Genomic DNA, 22,583 nt, shown 5'->3' on the forward strand with positions numbered 1-22,583 from the left:
TGTGTGTGTATGTGTATATATATTTTTATATATATATATATATATATATATATATATATATATATATATATATATATATATATATATATATATAATTTTACCTTTTGACGACATGTTATCTTTCAGCTTTACACGTTTTTGTTTTCTCCTCTTTAAATACAGAACCAGATCAACAGTAACCAACTCCGTAGGGCGGAGCAAGAGGTCATCAGCTTGCAAGGGAAGGTGCATTATCTGTCAACCCAGAACAAAAGCCTGCAAACCCAGCTGTCTGAAACAAAGCGGAAACAAGCTGAAATTGAATGCAAGGTAATCTCGAACTTCAGAGCCATTGTCTATAGAATGTAGAAACGCAAGCCATGTTTATCTTCTCAGAATGTGTGTTACCAGACTGAACTCGCCGCTAACAAAATGCTTTTAAAAGTGTTAAAAGTACTTCTTGCTAGTTTTTGTTTCATTCAACTGATCCTTTTAATTGCATCAAAATGTTTGTAAAATCAAATGCACCCATTTATCAACGTTCAATATCTAAGGGGGGGGGGGGGGACCTTTCACAAAGTTCCGTTCTTCTAAATGAAAGAACTTTTCAACACTTAAAATCGCAGTGTAATGCTGCAGTCTGAGCAAATTGCATATTTACAAAGGAATGGATTGCACAGTCCCTGTCCAATCTGATTAAATGTCACATTTAAAGTTAAATGAAGCTCTTCCACAAAGCAGTGCGACGTGTAAAGCTGAAAGCCATCATTACTGGATAGATAGTATAAGATAAATAGTTTTTGCCACTAGATGACATCACAGGCTTACCTAATGACATCACTACCCTCCCCACCTAGTTTGTGGATTACTTTATAGAAAGCAGAGTTTGAAACTGCTGATGAGATCTGATAGTTGCTAAAGGAGAATATTTTTAGCCTTCTTAACTCAAAACAGGAAACATTAATATATTGTTCATTTACTGTAAAATAAAAAAATCTTAAAAATAAAATGTCATATCTACACTAGATTAATTCCTTGCTTCTCTTTTGGGGAATCTAGAATTACTGTGTTTTTTTTCAATCAAACTACTGTTGCTAAAGGACTTTTTTTTTTTTTTTTTACTACATAGTTTTTATCAGAAATTTGTAGAGCGCCAACAGATTTTGCAGCACTATAAACATGGGTATAATATGCAAAGGTAGCATTTATAGTAGACAAATGAGTAGAGGACCTTGCCAAGAGTTGCACTGTTGTAAATCAGCTCTCATGAAGGTGATCTACAGGACTTATGAGCTCATGGGCTTACATGCTAAGGGGGTTCAAGGGGATGACAAAAGCAGAAGAGGAACTGAGTAGTATCTTTAAGGAGCACTTGAAACTTTGAAAACTAGGGGCGGGTCTTGTTGAGTGAGGCAGAGTTCCACAATATAGGGGCCAATCTGGAGAAGTCCTGTAGATGGGAATTTGAGGGAGGAGGTAAGGAGAGAGAAGGTGGTCATGAGCAGAGCAAAGGGAACGGGAGAGAGAGTATCTGGAGACAAGGTCTGAGATATAGGGGGGGAGCAGTGTTATTGAGGGCCTTGAATGCCAAAGTGAGGATTTTTTGTTTTATTCTGGAGAATAGAGAGAGCCAATGAAGGGATTGGCAGAGAGGTGCAGCGGACGAGGAGCAATGTGTTAGAAAAAGCAGCATGGCAGAGGCATTCATTATGGATTATAAAAAGAGATGGATGGCAGCTAGGGAGACCGGAGAGGGTGGAGCTGGGAAATGATGAGAGGGTGGATTAAAATCTTAGTTGTATTGTGCGAGGAAGTGGTGAATTTTGGATATGTGATTTATGGTGGAAATTGTAGGAATTGACAAAAGACTGGATCTGAGGAGTTAAAGAAAGTTCTGAGTCAAGTGTGACCTCAAGACATCAGGCATGCAGGGTTGGGGTAACGATGTTATCAACCGTTATAGCAAGTTGGGGGATAGAGATTTTGGAAGGGGGGGGGGGGTAAGGAGTTTTGGAGAGATTTAGCTTAAGGTAGTATGAGGACACATCCAGGATGAATTATTAGACAGTTAGTGACACGGGTTAGCATGGAAGATAGGTCTGGTGCAGAGAGGTAGATTTGAGGGTCATCTGCATACTGATATTGAAACCCGTGGGACTTTATTAAGGAACCTAAGGATGACGTGTAGATTGATAAGAGAAAGGGACCAAGTGCAGAGTTTCAGAAAGCATTGTTTAGTTATGGCTGAATGCTCTTTTTTATATTAAGACTTATAAGAATTTTCATGATGCCATATATGAACGATTACGGATTAAACAATTATGCACCAGCCACACTATGTGCAGTAGTGAATAACCCAGCTACACTATGTGCAGTAGTGAATAACCCAGCTACACTATGTGCAGTAGTGAATAACCCAGCTACACTATGTGCAGTAGTGAATAACCCAGCTACACTATGTGCAGTAGTGAATAACCCAGCTACACTATGTGCAGTAGTGAATAACCCAGCTACACTATGTGCAGTAGTGAATAGCCCAGAGGTTAAGTACCCTTCCCAGCTTCTGAGTGTTCTTGAGTCAATGGAAAATCTTAGCTTAGCATCCAAATTTGGAAAATTGCCTATCAAGTACCTATATTTCTGCAATGGAACCTATTCTAAGTATCTGGTCTTTCTTACTTCTCCCATGAAACACCTCATTCTTTACCCTGCACCGATTCTGTGATTTATAAATCCGTTTATACAGTGGTGCATGTTTGGGGGCTATGTCCATGTGCAGTTCTTTTGAGCACCATTTGGATATTTAAAGGGACATGAAACCCAAAATTTTTCTTTCATGATTCAGATAGAGAATATTCTTTTAAACAACATTCCATTTTACTTCTATTGTCTAATTTGCTTCATTCTTTAGATATACTTTGTTGAAGAAATAGCACTGCACATGGGTAAGCCAATCACATGAGTGCAGCCTCCAATCAGCAGCTACTGAGCATATTTAAATATACTTTTCAAGAAAGGATATCAAGAGTATGAAGCAAATTAGATAATAGAAGTAAATCGGAAATTTGTTAAAAAAAGGCCTTCTCTTTCTAAATCATGAATTAATTTGGGTTTCATGTCCCTTTAATGTCTTTTCTGACTTATGAAATTGACTTGTTAATAGCCCTATTGAAAATACATCTCTCTGAATACTTTATGCATAAACATTCCTTTGCTACAAATCTTTTTCAGTAGTGCAAGACAAGTGAAACCTATTATTGAGGAATGGTGGGCGCCATTGACAAACATTTTGTTTTAAACGGGTGGTTTACGTTCTGAGAGTCAGAAATTCAGCTTGGGCATCTTAAAGTGACATTTCAGTTTTGAATGGAAGAATTTGGTAGCACATTTATATTGGCCTTGACTAGAAGTTTTTTGCTATCTTTTCAGTGAGAGCTTTAATTGCGCATGGGGAGGTGGAACATATGTTTCATGCACCAACTTTTTAAACAAATTGGCCAGTTACCTGAGGGTGCCTTGTTTTATGTCAGCGGTGACAGTTTACCAATCACTAGGGATAGCAAGATTTAAACTAGACAAAAAAATAAATATCTAATGCACTCCAGTAATTGCTCTGCTTTATTTGTCATTAACAAAAACAAAGCTTAAACGTGAGCATCTCTCTTGTTGAGCTTGCTGTGGTCTATCCTTTGTAATGCTTTTAGGGACAATATTTGGCTGCAGATACAACCAATATATTCTCCTAGATATTCTTTTTGAGCGGGGTTTGCATTTTCGCTTTATTGTGGAATCTGTTATTAATTTGAAACGGGCATATCCCCACAGCTATCTTTCTTACTCATAAACTTTCTACATTTTGTAAGATTTTCCCTGAAGTCTAAATCCAAGACTTTCAAGGAAGCCTATTAGTATTATCCCTAGGATGTCTTGTGTTTTTATTATTTGCTGTGTAGTGCCTTCCTTTAGGAGGTAATTTGAAGCTTTTTCAGTGAATGACTTTTGGAATCTTCCAATTCTTAGTAACACTGTAATGTTTTCTGGTGCTATCTTGGATATTTCTTTCATCAAGTGGTGATAGTCCACAAGTCATTATGTGTGAGAATATTCCCCTCCTGACCACTAGGAGGAGACAAAAGACAACCTAACACACCAGAGCTTTAAATCCCTCCCACTTCCCATGATCCTCTTTCATTTTCTTTTGCCTTCTTGATGAGGAGTGAGGTGAAAGTGAACTGCAGATCTACTCATCGTTTAAAGGGGATCCTCTAACCCAGTGTTTCTTAGTCCTCAAGTACCTCCAACAGCCCAGGTTTTCATTATAGCTGAACTAGAGCACAGGTGAAATAATCAGCTGCTCAGTAACCATGGTTACTAACCTGCTCAACCATCAGCTGATCATTTAACCTGTGCTCTAGTTCAGCTATAATGAAAACCTGGCCTGTTGGGTGGAATTGATGACCGGGGTTGCTCTAATCGATCTGGGGCCTGGTTCCTCCTTACAGTAACCTGTTGTTCAGAGGGGTAGACAAGGAGCTATCAGTTAGGTGGTGAAAGGTCTTTTCACAGTGAGAAATGTCACAGGCCTCCCAGGTGAAATGTGGACTTGTCCACCAGTCCCCTGGTCTAAAGTGAGCTGCTCCTTGTGGATCCACAGCCCTCCTCCACATTCTGTAAGGATTTTTTCTCTCTAAAGTTACCCAAGAACCTGTAGAAGGGGAGACCCTTTTGTGTACATCTCAAATATCTTAGAACTTGGCATGGTCCTTCATGCATATCTGAAGGATTTGAAACACAATTTTTTTCCTTTCATGTCTCAGATAAATATATTGAAAAGTTTTCCAAAAATTTTCAGTTATCAAATGTTCTTTGTTTTCTTAATATCCTTTGTAGAACACAGGTAGGCAGGCTCAGGAGTGTGCAAGTCTGGATCACTATATAACAGTAGTTTTGCAAGAATGCTTTTAACAGTGTTATACATTTGCAAGAGCACTAAATGGCAGCAGTGTTTACTGCCATGTTGTGCTCCACACATGCACACTACCTACCTAGGTATCTTCACCAAAAAATACCATGAGAACAACAAACCAAATTTGACAACAGAAGTAAATTGTTATCTTTTAAAAAATTCAATTATCTGTCTGAATTATGGAAGAAAGTTTTTTAGTTCCATGTCCCTTTAAGGCTTTGTCAACAGAGAAAGCAATTGGTTTCTCTCCTTTGGTATAATCCATTCCCCTTAGTGATTTGATTGGTAGGTACTCTTAAAATTAATAAAAAAAAGAGAGAATATGCAAGATTTATGCAGTCCTGGGTAATCGGGATACTTTCTGTACGGGGACAAATAGGCTTGACACCTTGGTTACTGCGGCCTAGAGGGATACAGCTGTATAGTCACAGAAACCTATATCTGCGTTTAGCTGTAAAAATCCTTTGGCGGAAAACTGCCAGGTATTTCACAGCTGAACAGTTTCTTCTCAATAGGACCGTTTCTTTCATAAAGGTGGAAAGAGTCCACGAGCTGTTACTTGGGGATATACATTCCCACCAGGAGGAGGCAAAGTTTCCCAAACCTCAAAAGTCTATAAATTCCCCGCCCACCTCACACATACCTCAGTTTAAAACTTTGCCTCCTTAGGAGGTGTTTGAAGAATGATGTGCTTGATTCTTCAGTGAAAGGCGCTTCTAAGCATATTGAAGCCTGGTTCTCCTTAAGAGTACAGTGCTTGTCAGAGGGATGTGATGGGAGTACTGCCATATGACAAAATGTTTTCATCTCTGGGAAATCTCTTCATAGGCTCTCTGTAAATTCTCTGTAAAGTCTGTACTCCCTTCGTTTTTTTAAATATCTTCATGAAATACGTCCTCACTGATCAATTGACTTTGTATATGTATTTATAGTACAATTTTTTTAGATATCATGGGTCCCTGGCAGGATTTGTTGACCCCTGCAAGTGAGTTAAATACAGTGCTGATGTTGCACACCCAGAATTGGTGCGGCTGAGGAAAACACATTGTATTTACATATCCTATTTACATATCCACAACTCATTGGCTGTGCCCTTTGAGCACAGCTTTAACTTTGTTTAACCCCTTTGCTGGAGTTAAGCACGTGACCCAAAATAAGCATTAGATTATTATTATTAATAATAATAATAATTATACTGTAACATATAATAGCATTCTATTCTTACACCAGAAATTCCCTTGAACGTTTCATGACAGATAACTCACACTGATTGAATGATAAACTTTAGACGACTTTGGCACCAGAACAGTAATACTAAGATCCAGCCTCAGACACCGGAAATTCGCTTTAGGAGAAGTGTTACCTGAAGGACATAATTATTACAAAGTAAAGGAAAAATAAGGTTGAGTGTCACCATTGTGGTAAATTTAATCTAGAACTGAAAGCAAAACTATAAAAGTGGAAGGAGATAAATGATTCATTATAGAGAGACGCTGCCTGTAAGACGACTCAAATTCTTTTCTAAGATACGGAAAAAGTATCAGTCATCTTAAACAGTAAAGCATAAACACATTTATCTATGAAATATACGTGGAATTAGTTATTTGTTTTCATATTTTTTATTTTAGATTTTGCTAAATACACTTGTACATCTTTTTTATTGAGCTGAAGCTTTTTTTTTTATTTTTTTAGTTCTGAAGCTTTTTAAAATAATAATAAAAAAAAAATCTCTGTGCAGCCAATGAGAATACTGTACAAGACACCCTGCAGGTCTGAGCCTATGATGTGCAGCACCAATCTGAGCAGCGGTTGGTACAGCATCTTATTGGCTGTGCCAATTGTCTTAAAGAGAATTAAAGGCACAGTTTACTCAAAAAGTTATTAAATTTTAAACGAAAATGCTTGAAAAGTTAACTATCACCACACGTCGTTATAGATTTTTGGAAATATTTTTTTGAATGATCTGTTTTTGAATGACATAACCTATACCCCTTACAAACTTCACTGGACGTGCGGCAAGTCCGGTCTGCACATAGCGCACACATGCTCCACCCCTTGTGGTGACATCACTGCATGTATTACAGGAAATGGCTGCAAAGTGAATCCGTGAATCAACTATGAAGAGGGATACTTTTGCAGAACTCACGCGCAACAGTACTACGATCAGTGAATGGATTAGAAAAAAAAACTACTCTACTCAACACGGACCAGAGCAAAGAGTAGTTTGTTTTTTTTCTCTTCCAAACACGGACCAGAGCAAAGAGTAGTTTTTTTGTTTTTTTTTCTTCTATTCACTGATCGTAGTACTGTTGCGCTTGAGTTCTGCAAAAGTATCCCTCTTCATAGCTGATTCATGGATTCGCTTTGCAGCCGTTTCCTGTAATACTGTATAATAAGACAGGTTGAGCATTGCTCATATTCTAAGTACAAATATAAAGTAAAGAGTTATATGAAGATTGTGCATGCCTGTTAGTCATTTAGCGTGATTTGCATATAATTGAATACCTGAAGGTGATTGGCCATGGGACGGGTGAATAGAGATTGCCAACACATCCCTTTTATCAGGGCGTTCGTGTTGTCGAATTGAACAAAAATTAATAAAAGAAAAAAGGTAAAAAAATATATTTAGTTATTACAATACTTATGCTTTCTCATCTAGTTTACTTTTTAATACTGCGTTACTGCTGCTAATAATCTCCATCTCCCCTGAGTAGTAAACTGGTCCTTTAAGAAGGTAACAAGTGTAAAAAAAAAACAAAAAAAAAAACGCGTAGGGCTGGGGTGGCCTCTGATCAGTGTAAATGCGGCAGTCCTCCTGTATCACGTGACAGCTTTCAGCCAATCCGAGATAGGTATATGTATATGAGCTGGGAATTCTCGCACATGCTCAGTTAGGAGATGGTGCACGTAAGACCGCGCATACTCCTCCAGGAATGAGCAGCTGTACTTTTACTATTGATTGTTTGCACCATCTTTTTTACAGGCAAATGGTTTTTGTCACAATCCAACAACTAAACAATCTACTTCTCCAAGTGTATGAGGTGTGATAAAACTGTCAGGTTTAGTAAATACATTTTATATTAAAGGGACACTCAAGTCAAAATAAACGGTTATGACTCAGAAAGAGCAGCAGTTTTAAGACACTTTCCAATTTACTTCCATTTTGCACAGTATTTTTATGTTGACACTTTCTGGGGAGCAATATCCTACTGAGCATGTGCACAAGCTCACAGGGTGTACGTATACTAGTCTGTGATTGGCTGATGACAGTCACATGATTCAAGGGGCTGGAAAATGGGAGAAAAAATAAATTTGTCGGAAAAATCTGCAAATTTGAATTTTAGTGTAGGTGTTAAATCATTGTCTTTTTATTATGCACTTGTTAGTTCTGCATTGAGTGGTCCTTTAATCCAATATTGTTTGCGCTATTGGATAGCAGTAAACACTAATAGACTAGGTTTTATGTTTTACTGACTGCACCTAGACTTTCAAGTTCCACTTTTCACAGATTTATTGTATATTTCAGTTGGTATATAGTATTTTTTAGAGTAGGATTTGATAGAATATAGAATTTGGAGAGTTTATCTAATTTATGAGTTTATGCTTTCTTTACAGAGAGCTCAGATTTCTTATTGTTTGATCTACATAAAATATTATACATTTGTGCACATTTTTAGATATGCTTTTTAACAAAAAAAAAGAGATTTCTTTCATGTAATTAGCAAGAGTCCATGAGCTAGTGACGTATGGGTTATACATTCCTACCAGGAGGGGCAAAGTTTCCCAAACCTTAAAATGCCTATAAATACACCCCTCACCACACCCACAATTCAGTTTTACAAACTTTGCCTCCTATGGAGGTGGTGAAGTAAGTTTGTGCTAGATTCTACGTTGATATGCGCTCCGCAGCAAGTTGGAGCCCGGTTTTCCTCTCAGCGTGCAGTGAATGTCAGAGGGATGTGAGGAGAGTATTGCCTATTTGAATGCAGTGATCTCCTTCTACGGGGTCTATTTCATAGGTTCTCTGTTATCGGTCGTAGAGATTCATCTCTTACCTCCCTTTTCAGATCGACGATATACTCTTATATATACCATTACCTCTGCTGATTCTCGTTTCAGTACTGGTTTGGCTTTCTACAAACATGTAGATGAGTGTCCTGGGGTAAGTAAATCTTATTTTCTGTGACACTCTAAGCTATGGTTGGGCACTTTGTTTATAAAGTTCTAAATATATGTATTCAAACATTTATTTGCCTTGACTCAGAATGTTCAACATTCCTTATTTTTCAGACAGTCAGTTTCATATTTGGGATAAATGCATTTGTTTCAATCATTTTTTCTTACCTTAAAAAATTTGACTTTTTCCCTGTGGGCTGTTAGGCTCGCGGGGGCAGAAAATGCTTCATTTTATTGCGTCATTCTTGGCGCAGACTTTTTTGGCGCAAATTTTTTTTTTCTGTTTCCGGCGTCATACGTGTCGCCGGAAGTTGCGTCATTTTTTGACTTTTTTTGCGTCAAAAATGTCGGCGTTCCGGATGTGGCATCATTTTTGGCGCCAAATAATGTGGGCGTCTTTTTTGGCGCTAAAAAATATGGGCGTCATTTTTGTCTCCACATTATTTAAGTCTCATTATTTATTGCTTCTGGTTGCTAGAAGCTTGTTCACTGGCATTTTTTTTCCCATTCCTGAAACTGTCATTTAAGGAATTTGATCAATTTTGCTTTATATGTTGTTTTTTTCTTTTACATATTGCAAGATGTTCCACGTTGCAACTGAGTCAGAAGATACTTCAGGAAAATCACTGCCCAGTGCTGGAGCTACCAAGCTAAGTGTATCTGCTATAAACTTTTGGTATCTGTTTCTCCAGCTGTTGTTTGTATTGCATGTCATGTCAAACTTATTAATGCAGATAAAATTTCCTTTAGTACTGTTACATTACCTGTTGCTGTTCCGTCAACATCTAATTTTCAGAGTGTTCCTGATAACATAAGAGATTTTATTTTTTAAATCCATTAAGAAGGCTATGTCTGTTATTTCTCCTTCTAGTATACATAAAAGTCTTTTAAAACTTCTCTTTTTTCAGATGAATTTTTAAATGAACATCATCATTCTGATACTGATAATGGTTCTTCTGGTTCAGAGGTTTCTGTCTCAGAGGTTGATGCTGATAAATCTTTGTATTTGTTCAAGATGGAATTTATTCGTTCTTTACTTAAAGAAGTATTATTTGCATTAGAAATAGAGGATTCTGGTCCTCTTGATACTAAATGTAAACGTTTAAATAAGGTTTTTAAATCTCCTGTAGTTATTCCAGAAGTGTTTTATCTCCCTGATGCTATTTCTGAAGTAATTTCCAGGGAATGGAATAATTTGGGTAATTTATTTACTCCTTCTAGACGTTTAAGCAATTATATCCTGTGCCATCTGACAGATTAGAGTTTTTTGGGACAAAAATCCCTAAGGTTATGGGGCTGTCTCTACTCCTGCTAATGTATTACTATTCCTACGGCAAATAGTACTTCATTTAAGGATCCTTTAGATAGGAAAATTGAATCCTTTCTAAGAAAAGCTTACTTATGTTCAGGTAATCTTCTTAGACCTGCTATATTTTTAGCGGATGTTGCTGCAGCTTCAACTTTTTGGTTAGAAGCTTTAGCGCAACAAGTAACAGATCATAATTTTATAGCATTATTATTATTCTATTACATGCTAATAATTTTATTGGTGATACCATCTTTTGATATCATTAGAGTTGATGTCAGGTATATGTCTCTAGCTATTTTAGCTAGAAAAGCTTTATGGATTAAACTTGGAATGCTGATATGTCTTCTAAGTCAACTTTGCTTTCCCTTTCTTTCCAGGGTAAATAATCATTTTCGTTCCTTTCCTCACAACAAGGAACAAAAGCCTGATCCTTCATCCTCAGGAGCGGTATCAGTTTGGAAACTATTTCCAGTTTGGAATATATCCAAGCCTTATAGAAACCTATAGCCAGCTCCTAAGTACCTATGAAGATGCGGCCCTTATTCCAGCTTAGCTGGGATGGGGCAGATTACGTTTTCTTCAAAGAAATTTGGATCAATTCCGTTCTCAATCTCTGGTTTCAGAACATTGTTTCAGAAAGGTACAGAATTGGCTTCAAGTTAAGGCCTCCTGCTAAGAGATTTTTTTCTTCCCCGTGTCCCAGTTAACACAGCAAAAGCTCAGCATTTCTGAAATGTGTTTCAGATCTAGAGTTGGCTGGAGTATTTATGACAGTTCCAGTTCTGGAACAGAGGCTGGGGTTTTATTTTATCTCTTCATTGTACCAAAGAAGGTCAATTCCTTCAGACCAGTTCCGGATCTATCAATATTGAATCATTATGTAAGGATACCAACATTCAAGATGGTTACTGTAGGACTATCCTGCCTTTTGTTTAGCAAGGGCATTATATGTCTACAATAGATTTACAGGATGTGTATCTGCATATTCCGATTCATCCATATCACTTTTAGTGTCTGAAGATTCTCTTTTTAGACAAGCATTACCAGTTGTGTGGCTCTACCGTTTGGCCTAGCCTCAGTTCCAAGAATTTTTTTCAAAAGTTCTCGGTGCCCTTCTTTCTGTAATCAGAGAACAGGGTTTTGGTATTTCCTTATTTGGACGTTATCTTGGTACTTGCTCAGTCTTATCATTTTCAAAGAATCTCATACGAATCGACTTGTGTTGTTTCTTCAAGTTCATGGTTGGAGGATCAATTTACCAATCAGTTCATTGATTCCTCAGACAAGGGTAACCTTTTTATGTTTCTAGTTAGATTCAGTGTCTATGACTCTGTCCTTGTCAGACAAGAGAAGTTTAACATTGATATCAGCTTGTCAAAACCTTCAGTCACAATCATTCCCTTTGGTAGCCTTATGCATGGAAATGTTGGGTCTTAGGACTGCCGCATCAGATGCGATCTCCTTTGCTCGTTTTCACATGCGACCTCTTCAGCTCTGTATGCTGAACCAATGGTGCAGGGATTACTCAAAGATATCTCAATTAATATCTTTAAACCGATTTTACGACACTCTCTGACATGGTGGACAGATCACCATCGTTTAGTTCAGGGGGCTTCTTTGTTCTTCCGACCTGGACTATAATCTCAACAGATGCAAGTCTTTCCGGTTGGGGAGCTGTGTGGGGGTATCTGACGGCACAAGGGGTTTGGGAATCTCAGGAGGTGAGTTTTCCGATCAATATTTTGGAACTCCGTGCAATTTTCAGAGCTCTTCAGTCTTGGCCTCTTCTGAAGAGAGAGTTGTTCATTTGTTTTCAGATAGACAATGTCACAACTGTGGCATATATCAATCATCAAAGTCCTCTGGCTATGAAAGAAGTATCTCGAATTTTGGTTTGGGCGGAATCCAGCTCCTGTCTAATCTCTGCGGTTCATATCCCAGGTATGGACAATTGGAAAGCGGATTATCTCAGTCGCCAAACGTTGCATCCGGGCGAATGGTCTCTTCACCCAGAGGTATTTCTTCAGATTGTTCAAATGAGGGAACTTCCAGAAATAGATCTGATGGCTTCTCATCTAAACAAGAAACTTCCCAGGTATCTGTCCAGATCCCGGGATCCTCAGGCGGAGGCAGTGGATGCATTATCACTTCCTTGGAAGTATCATCCTGCCTATATCTTTCCGCCTCTAGTTCTTCTTCCAAGAGTAATCTCCAAGATTCTGAAGGAATGCTCGTTTGTTCTGCTGGTAGCTCCGGCATGGCCTCACAGGTTTTGGTATGCGGATCTTGTCCGGATGGCCTCTTGCCAACCGTGGACTCTTCCGTTAAGACCAGACCTTCTGTCTCAAGGTCCTTTTTTCCATCAGGATCTGAAATCCTTAAATTTAAAGGTATGGAGATTGAACGCTTGATTCTTGGTCAAAGAGGTTTCTCTGACTCTGTGATTAATACTATGTTACAGGCTCGTAAATCTGTATCCAGAGAGATATATTATAGAGTCTGGAAGACTTATATTTTTTGGTGTCTTTCTCATCATTTTTCTTGGCATTCTTTTAGAATACCGAGAATATTACAGTTTCTTCAGGATGGTTTAGATAAGGGTTTGTCCGCAAGTTCCTTGAAAGGACAAATCTCTGCTCTTTCTGTTCTTTTTCACAGAAAGATTGCTATTCTTCCTGATATTCATTGTTTTGTACAAGCTTTGGTTCGTATAAAGCCTGTCATTAAGTCAATTTCTCCTCCTTGGAGTTTGAATTTGGTTCTGGGGGCTCTTCAAGCTCCTCCTTTTGAACCTATGCATTCATTGGACATTAAATTACTTTCTTGGAAAGTTTTGTTCCTTTTGGCCATCTCTTCTGCCAGAAGAGTTTCTGAATTATCTGCTCTTTCTTGTGAGTCTCCTTTTCTGATTTTTCATCAGGATAAGGCGGTGTTGCGAACTTCTTTTGAATTTTTACCTAAGTTGTGAATTCCAACAACATTAGTAGAGACATTGTGGTTCCTTTATTATGTCCTAATCCTAAGAATTCTAAGGAGAAATCGTTGCATTCTTTGGATGTTGTTAGAGCTTTGAAATATTATGTTGAAGCTACTAAATCTTTCCGAAAGACTTCTAGTTTATTTGTTATCTTTTCCGGTTCTAGAAAGGCCAGAAAACTTCTGCCATTTCTTTTGCATCTTGGTTGAAATCTTTAATTCATCTTGCCTATGTTGAGTCGGGTAAAACTCCGTCTCAGAGGATTACAGCTCATTCTACTAGGTTAGTTTCTACTTCCTGGGCGTTTAGGAATGAAGCTTCGGTTGATCAGATTTGCAAAGCGGCGACTTGGTCCTCTTTGCATACTTTTTCCAAATTCTACCATTTTGATGTATTTTCTTCTTCTGAAGCAGTTTTTGGTAGAAAAGTACTTCAGGCAGCGGTTTCAGTTTGAATCTTCTGCTTATGTTTTTCATTAAACTTTATTTTGGGTGTGGATTATTTTCAGCAGGAATTGGCTGTCTTTATTTTATCCCTCCCTCTCTAGTGACTCTTGTGTGGAAAGATCCACATCTTGGGTAGTCATTATCCCATACGTCACTAGCTCATGGACTCTTGCTAATTACATGAAAGAAAACATAATTTATGTAAGAACTTACCTGATAAATTCATTTCTTTCATATTAGCAAGAGTCCATGAGGCCCGCCCTTTTTTGTGGTGGTTATGATTTTTTTGTATAAAGCACAATTATTCCAATTCCTTATTTTATATGCCTTCGCACTTTTTTCTTATCACCCCACTTCTTGGCTATTCGTTAAACTGAATTGTGGGTGTGGTGAGGGGTGTATTTATAGGCATTTTAAGGTTTGGGAAACTTTGCCCCTCCTGGTAGGAATGTATATCCCATACGTCACTAGCTCATGGACTCTTGCTAATATGAAAGAAATGAATTTATCAGGTAAGTTCTTACATATATTATGTTTTTTTTAATTGCACACGCTGAATAAATCATGAAAGTTTAAAGGGACAGTATACAATAAAATAGTTTTTTCCTTAATGGGACAGTATACACTAATTTTCATATAACTGCATGTAATAGACCACTATAAAGAATTATATGCACAGATACTGATCTAAAAATCCAGTATAAAACCATTTAAAAGCTTACTTAGAAGCTTCCAGTTTAGCTCTGTTGAAAAGGTAGCTGGAACACCTACTGCAAGTGGTTCTATAGCAAAAAATGAGACCCCCCCCCATCCCCCTTCCTCTGCATATGAAAAGACTCATTACACAAACAGCAGCAAGCTGGAGTTAGGTATACGTCGGTATTCTCCTAAAACTTTGGGGCTTAGTTAGGAGTCTGAAAATCAGAGAAATGTTATTTAAAAATAAGCAAAACTATAATTTTTTTATTTAAAAAAAAAAGCTGTATAGGCTATATAAATGGACCATCTACAAAACATTTATGCAAAGAAAATTCTAGTGTATAATGTCCCTTTTAATGTATGAGACATTGTATTTTCGTGTTTATTTGTGTACTAGGCAATAAGCCTGCCCAGAGGGCAGTCTGTTTAAAAAAATACAGGCCCCCCCAAGCTTAAAGGGACAGTCAGCACCAGAATTTTTGTTGTTTATAAAGATCGATAATCCCTTAATTACCAATTCCCCAGTTTTGCATAACCAACACAGTTATAATTATACACATTTTACCTCTGTAATTACCTTGTATCTAAGCCTCAGCAGACTGCCCCCTTATTTCGGTTCTTTTGACAGACTTGCAGTTTAGCCAATCAGAGCTGTCTCCATGGTAAATTCACGTGCATGAGCTCAATGTTATCTATATGAAACACATGAACTAATGCCCTCTAATGGTGAAAAACTATCAAAATGCATTTAGATTAGAGGCGGCCTTCAAGGTCTAAGAAATTAGCATATGAACCTCCTAGGTTTAGCTTTCAACTAAGAATACCAAGAAAACAAAGCAAAATTGGTGATAAAAGTAAATTGGAAAGTTGTTTAAAATTACATGCCCTGTCTGAATCATGAAAGGTTTTTTTGGACTTGACTGTCCCTTTAAAGGGACAGTAAAGTCATTTTTAAATGTAAAAGAGCTGTTTAACTTAGGGCAATTCCCTACAAAAGGCCATTTTAAGGGCTATTGGTAGTTTAGTTTAGGGGGTGTTTAGGTTTAGGTGTTTAATACTTTGTACAAGAGGTTAGGTCTTTTTTGTTATACTTGCGTGTTTTTTTTTGTGTTTTGTTTTTTTTGTTGTTTTTTTTTAAGGCTTCTGGTTTGCCTACGCTGCATCCAGGTGGATTCCGAAAATGGCGTGGTGGTGAAAGAATCCACCTTCAGTGGATTCTTTCATCGTGCTGCCATCTTCGGAATCCACCTGGATGCAGCTTTGCTGCATCCAGGGGGATTATTTTGCCTGCGCACACAGCCAACATTCTTTTGGCTGCCTCGCGCAGTCAACATTCCTTTGAGGATGCGTGTGCAACTGGCGACGGACGAGTTACAAACGCGATTATAGTATAGATATGAATTAGCTGGTTTTGTGCTTTGAAACTTAAACCTATTAAAATGAATTGAGCTTGCCGGTAAAATCAAATCTCTTATCACTTTTTGTACACACACACATGCTTCCTTGTCTTATATCTGTCTATAAACCAAAGACAAATACTTTGAGAGAACATTGGAAAATTAACATTTTATTATCTCTTCTACTCCCCACTGGGAGTGTAATTTCTTCTGCTGGTTGTGTTTTTACATAGACTGTCAATAGCCTTGACTTAAGTATAGAAACTCTCAGTATAGGTGTGGATACCACAGGCTAAATAGGCTACTTCAAATGCCAAAATAAGGGTAAAGGGGCTACTTGTAAAGAATTTAATAGACTCCAGCAGGTAAAATGGATCATTGGGAACAAATTAAAGGGGAGAAAAATTGAGGGATAAACTATCCCTTTCATTTCGGTTTAATTACTAAAACTTTGTTTTATACACGTAAGCTAATCTTACCTTTTTATAAACCTAGTTCTACCAGTTTAATATAATAAATTGAATCCTCATATAGGTCTATATGAGTAAAGATAATAAAACTTGGCGTTTTTGGCACTTTAAATGGTTGTATGCTTTGTTTTGCAGAACAAGGAAGAAGTAATGGCGGTGCGGCTTCGGGAAGCAGACAGTATAGCAGCAGTAGCAGAACTACAGCAGCATATAGCAGAATTGGTGATTCAGGTAATGTGTGTTTTTATTGCCTAATCAGTCTCCTTTTTATCCTGAAATGTAAATGGACAGAGGTGTTTTCACGTTACGCTCAATTATATAATTCTACAAATGAAATTACGCCCCCACCCTTCGTAAAAACAGTGCCATATATGGCATGTGCTGGTACTCAAGCCCAGAGCATTGTGGGTACGGGTTTGGTGTTGTTATGTTTGTAGTTAATACAGTTGTCTTTGCTTGTGACATCAGATCCTCACATCTCCTGCACTGAGACAAGGAAAAGCATTTGTAAAACCTATGGCCTTTTGTGCCGATTCATATGTTACAAATCAATTCTATGTTAAAGGACCATTAAAGTAAAGGTAAACTTTGATGAATGAAAGCCTGTTTTTTTAAAATAATTTGAAAAACAGGGGCACTTTCATTCATCAAAGTTTAGAAATCAGCCGTTTTGTTTAAAAGTGTACTTCTCTTCACAGCCGGAGCAGCTTCCCCTGCCCGGAGATCCTCTCATTTACATGTCAGCAATGACTAATCCGGCTTCCTCCAATCACGGCATGGCCTCAGGCAATGATTCCCCTGAGGGGAAAGCTGTGATTGGAGGAAGCCGGATTAGTCATTGCTGACATGTAAATGAGAGGATCTCCGGACAGGGGAAGCTGTTCCGGCTGTGAAGAGAAGAAAGGTAAGTTTTTAAACCAAACGGCTGCTTTCTAAACTTTGATGAATGAAAGTGCCCCTGTTTTTAATAGTATTTTTAAAAACCGGGCTTTCATTCATCAAAGTTTACCTTTACTTTAAACTTGAAATTTCAACAATGCATAAAATGTTTCATTATTGCAAGTGAAACATTATTGCAATATACATTCATTCATTATTTATTTTGTTGCCTTTTACTTTTTCCCCAGGGAGGTTTGGGTTAATACTTCTAGGCAATTTATGTAAGCATTATTTTACTTCAAGAGAAAGGGTAGGGAAAAGGGAGGCTAGTAGAGCCAAATTAATAATTCTTTACCTAGGACTGTGTGGCAACGCCCTGGTGTAGATAAAACCTTATATGAAGGTAGAAATAGCCAATGTGCAGACCCTTTAAATATTTAGATAATCAATTAGAAAAAGAGAGATACTACAACAACCGCAATTAGATTGCTATAATGTATAGACAGGGATTGCAGCACATATTTTTTAATTTAAATTTGCTTCGTAAATTCTAAAGCTCCGCTAAAATAGCGGTGTGTGTAGATATGTACTTACTCCCCACATTCACAAGTGCCACCCAGCGCCGAAGTTGAATAGAAGGTTACCACTAAATTAAGGAACACATGAATCGATGAGTCAAGAAGCGTGATTGGATCAATGCACATGCACAGATTGGCTGTGCTGTTTTATTTTAGTACACACAGATAAAACCAGGAAAGCAAGCAAGATTTAACTAATTTAGATTGACAACACCTCCACTAGAGGGTGGTTACGATTAAACGTAAAATCCGCCACCATAGTGATCATTGAGGATCTATGTCAAAACAACACATGTATACAGATGAACAAAAAAGAATTCACACGAACAATATTGTAAGATGAAACATGTAATGCTTACGTCATGTGCACTATACCTGAATTTGGCCAAATTGTGCAAGGAAACATCCTCAAAATAATTTCTAGTAGATGACAGTATAGTCTGTAGGGGGCTAGAAGAAACAACACCTGTAACAGCGGGCACCACCAACTATATGAGAGGTATCAGGTGTCATGTTATCACATTTCAGGATCTATGTTTCTTGAACCCAGTTTATACAGACTAACCGTTTGAAACTTAATAGCATTAAGCAATATACAATATACATGTATTAGTTAAACAGTATTTATTCAGACATGCCTAAGCCCTGAAAAGGGTGTTTCATTCACATTATTCTTATCACAATTTGTGTACATGTTTGCTCTTGATATTCAGATACTGGTGTATATCAGTTATAATGAGTTGTAATGCTCTGTAAGTCTTTCGCATTTTCTATACAACTGTAACAGACGGAAAATAGTTATTTCGGGGTAGTTTTAACATAGATCCAGAATTGATACTATTCATGACACCGGATACCTTTATTTTTGGTGGTGCCCGCTGAATACTGGAGTTGCTATATACTATCCCCATAACTTCCACTGGTCTGAATAAATACTGTTTAACTAATACATGTATATTGTATATTGCTTAATGCTATTAAGTTTCAAACGGTTAGTCTGTATAAACTGGGTTCAAGAAACATAGATCCTGAAATGTGATAACATGACACCTGATACCTCTCATATAGTTGGTGGTGCCCGCTGTTACAGGTGTTGTTTCTTCTAGCCCCCTACAGACTATACTGTCATCTACTAGAAATTATTTTGAGGATGTTTCCTTGCACAATTTGGCCAAATTCAGGTATAGTGCACATGACGTAAGCATTACATGTTTCATCTTACAATATTGTTCGTGTGAATTCTTTTTTGTTCATCTGTATACATGTGTTGTTTTGACATAGATCCTCAATGATCACTATGGTGGCGGATTTTACGTTTAATCGTAACCACCCTCTAGTGGAGGTGTTGTCAATCTAAATTAGTTAAATCTTGCTTGCTTTCCTGGTTTTATCTGTGTGTACTAAAATAAAACAGCACAGCCAATCTGTGCATGTGCATTGATCCAATCACGCTTCTTGACTCATCGATTCATGTGTTCCTTAATTTAGTGGTAACCTTCTATTCAACTTCGGCGCTGGGTGGCACTTGTGAATGTGGGGAGTAAGTACATATCTACACACACCGCTATTTTAGCGGAGCTTTAGAATTTACGAAGCAAATTTAAATTAAAATAAAAAATATGTGCTGCAATCCCTGTCTATACATTATAGCAATCTAATTGCGGTTGTTGTAGTATCTCTCTTTTTCTAATTGATTATCCATTATTTTACTTCACCCTCCCTCCTAAGATTCTCAGCCACATGTTTGTAAAGGGTGGATTATCAGTTTTGCATCAACAATCATGATAGAAGGGTTCTTTGCAATAGTAACTAGGTTGAATCAGTGCTAAACCACCTTAAGGGAAGAGATAAGGACAGGTTTCTCCAGTCTCTCTCAACTGCACATGAGCAATGCTATATCTGATCTGAATATTAGCTTGTGATTGGTTAGTAGGGGTTCTTTTGTTCTGGGGGGACAGGGAAGTCAGTGAAATGAATAAACATTAAACAATATACTCATTAGACAAAATAAAGCTGCAGTTTTCATTGTAAATTATTCTCAGATATAAAGGTTCAAAATAATATAGTTTACAATCTTAAATCTCGAACACAAGTATGTTGACTTGAGATATTGAATATTGCTCCTATGTTTGACTATAAAGCGAGGCAGTTTTTCAGCTATTACCTTTCAAGTGTATTTGAAAATGTGCACAAAACTGATTAAAACATTTAACTATGACTAAAGCCATTTGCTGAAACGCGTCAGCTGACCCTATGACAAGATAGTGCAGGCAGTTTCTATTTTCTGATGATACTGTACGTATATGTTTGATTTTTTAATTTTCAATACATTTATGGTTTTGTTGTAACAGTGGCTTGTGCTTCTTACATTTTTATTTTTGTTTGTGGTTAAAACATGATGCCTTAATGAATGTTACAGTGAATTGCTCTATTTTATATATTAGTCTCTAGCACATATCCTTTATAAAAGGAATAAATGAAGAACGCTCAGAAAGTTGGTGAAAAATAGATGATAAAGTAGAATTGTTTAATAAACTTTTTCATAATTAAAAGGCAATGCAATAACAGTTGAATTTCAAATTAATACTTTCTCCAACATTGGTGTGTCCGGTCCACGGCGTCATCCTTACTTGTGGGAATATCTCTTCCCCAACAGGAAATGGCAAAGAGTCCCAGCAAAGCTGGCCATATAGTCCCTCCTAGGCTCCGCCCACCCCAGTCATTCTCTTTGCCGTTGCACAGGCAACATCTCCACGGAGATGGTTAAGAGTATGTGGTGTTTAGTTGTAGTTTTTTATTCTACTATCAAGAGTTTGTTATTTTAAAATAGTGCTGGTATGTACTATTTACTCTGAAACAGAAAAAGATGAAGAATTCTGTTTGTGAGAGGAAGATGATTTTAGCAGCAGTAACTAAAATCGTTTGCTGTTTCCACACAGGACTGTTGAGCTGAGAGAACTTCAGTTGGGGGGAACAGTTTGCAGACTTTTCTGCTTAAGGTATGACTAGCCATATTTCTAACAAGACCATGTAATGCTGGAAGGCTGTCATTTCCCCTCATGGGGACCGGTAAGCCATTTTCTTAGTCTCAAACAGAATAAAGGGCTTAATATGGGCTATAAAACTGGTAGAAACTTTTATGGGCAAAATCGATTGCTTTATTTGAGCATTTTATACATGTTTATGTTTGAAATTTACACTTATAAGCTTGGGGAACGTTTTTTAACGTCAGTCACTGAGTTAGACACCTTTCCAGTCAGGAAGGGCCTTCCCAGTTGTAGGCTGAGCCTCATTTTTGCGCCATTACTGTGCAGTTACTTTTGAGAGCAAGACATGCAGATGCATGTGTGTGGATCTGAAAGTAGTTGGAAAGGTTCCTAGAAGGCTTCATTTGGTATCGTATTCCCCCCTGGGTTTGGTAAAGTCGCAGCAAAGGCTGTAGCTGGGACTGTAGAGGGGTTAAAACTGTAACCGGCTCCGGTTTCTTTATTTTAAGGGTTAAAGCTCTGAAATTTGGTGTGCAATACTTTTAATGCTTTAAGACACTGTGGTGAAAATTTGGTAAATTTTGAACAATTCCTTCATACTTTTTCACATATTCAGTAATAAAGTGTGCACTGTTTAAAATTTAAAGAGACAGTAACGTTTTTGTGCTTTATTGACAAGTTTAAGCCTGTTTAACATGTCTGTACCTTCAGATAAGCTATGTTCTATATGTATGAAAGTCAATGTGTCTCCCCCTTCAAAATTGTGTGATAGTTGTGCCATAGCGTCCAAACAAAGTAAGGACAGTACTGCCACAGATAGTAAAATTGCCCAAGATGTTTCATCAGATGAAGGGAGTAGACATAGTTCTACATCATCTCCTTCTGTGTCTATGCCAGTTTTGCCCACGCAGGAGGCCCCTAGTACTTCTAGCGCGCCAATGCTTACTACTATGCAACAATTGACGGCTGTAATGGATAACTCCATAGCAAATATTTTATCCAAAATGCCTGCATATCAGAGAAAGCGCGATTGCTCTGTTTTAAACACTGAAGAGCAGGAGGGCGCTGATGATAATTGCTCTGTCATACCCTCACACCAATCTGAAGGGGCCATGAGGGAGGTTTTGTCAGATGGGGAAATTTCAGATTCAGGAAAAATTTCTCAACAGGCTGAACCTGATGTTGTGACATTTAAATTTAAATTAGAGCATCTCTGCGCACTGCTTAAGGAGGTGTTATCTACTCTGGATGATTGTGACAACTTGGTCATTCCAGAAAAATTATGCAAGATGGACAAGTTCCTAGAGGTTCCGGTGCAACCCGACGCTTTTCCTATACCCAAGCGGGTGGCGGACATAGTGAATAAGGAGTGGGAGAAGCCCGGCATACCTTTTGTCCCCCCTCCTATATTTAAGAAATTATTTCCTATGGTCGACCCCAGAAAGGACTTATGGCAGACAGTCCCTAAGGTCGAGGGGACAGTTTCTACTCTAAACAAGCGCACTACTATTCCTATCGAGGATAATTGTGCTTTCAAAGATCCTATGGATAAAAAATTGGAGGGTTTGCTTAAAAAGATTTTTGTACAGCAAGGTTACCTCCTGCAACCCATTTCGTGCATTGTTCCTGTCACTACAGCAGCGTGGTTCCGGTTCGAGGAACTAGAAAAGTCGCTCAGTAGAGAGACTCCGTATGAGGAGGTTATGGACAGAGTTCACGC

At 37.8% G+C, this 22,583-nt stretch overlaps 1 protein-coding gene across 3 annotated transcripts in view; it reads left to right on the plus strand.

Annotated features, from left to right (window-relative positions):
* The window catches only part of EVI5 (ecotropic viral integration site 5), a 406,332-nt gene that overhangs the window by 263,433 nt on the left and 120,316 nt on the right, over positions 1-22,583 (plus strand). For all 3 annotated transcript variants that reach the window (XM_053693996.1, XM_053693998.1, XM_053693997.1), the window contains 2 exons: positions 163-309; positions 16,555-16,650. In XM_053693996.1, coding sequence (XP_053549971.1) covers positions 163-309; positions 16,555-16,650 — 243 coding nt within the window. The remainder of the gene's footprint in view (positions 1-162; positions 310-16,554; positions 16,651-22,583) is intronic.

Source organism: Bombina bombina, chromosome 10, assembly GCF_027579735.1.
Source record: "Bombina bombina isolate aBomBom1 chromosome 10, aBomBom1.pri, whole genome shotgun sequence".
Lineage (NCBI taxonomy): Eukaryota > Metazoa > Chordata > Amphibia > Anura > Bombinatoridae > Bombina > Bombina bombina.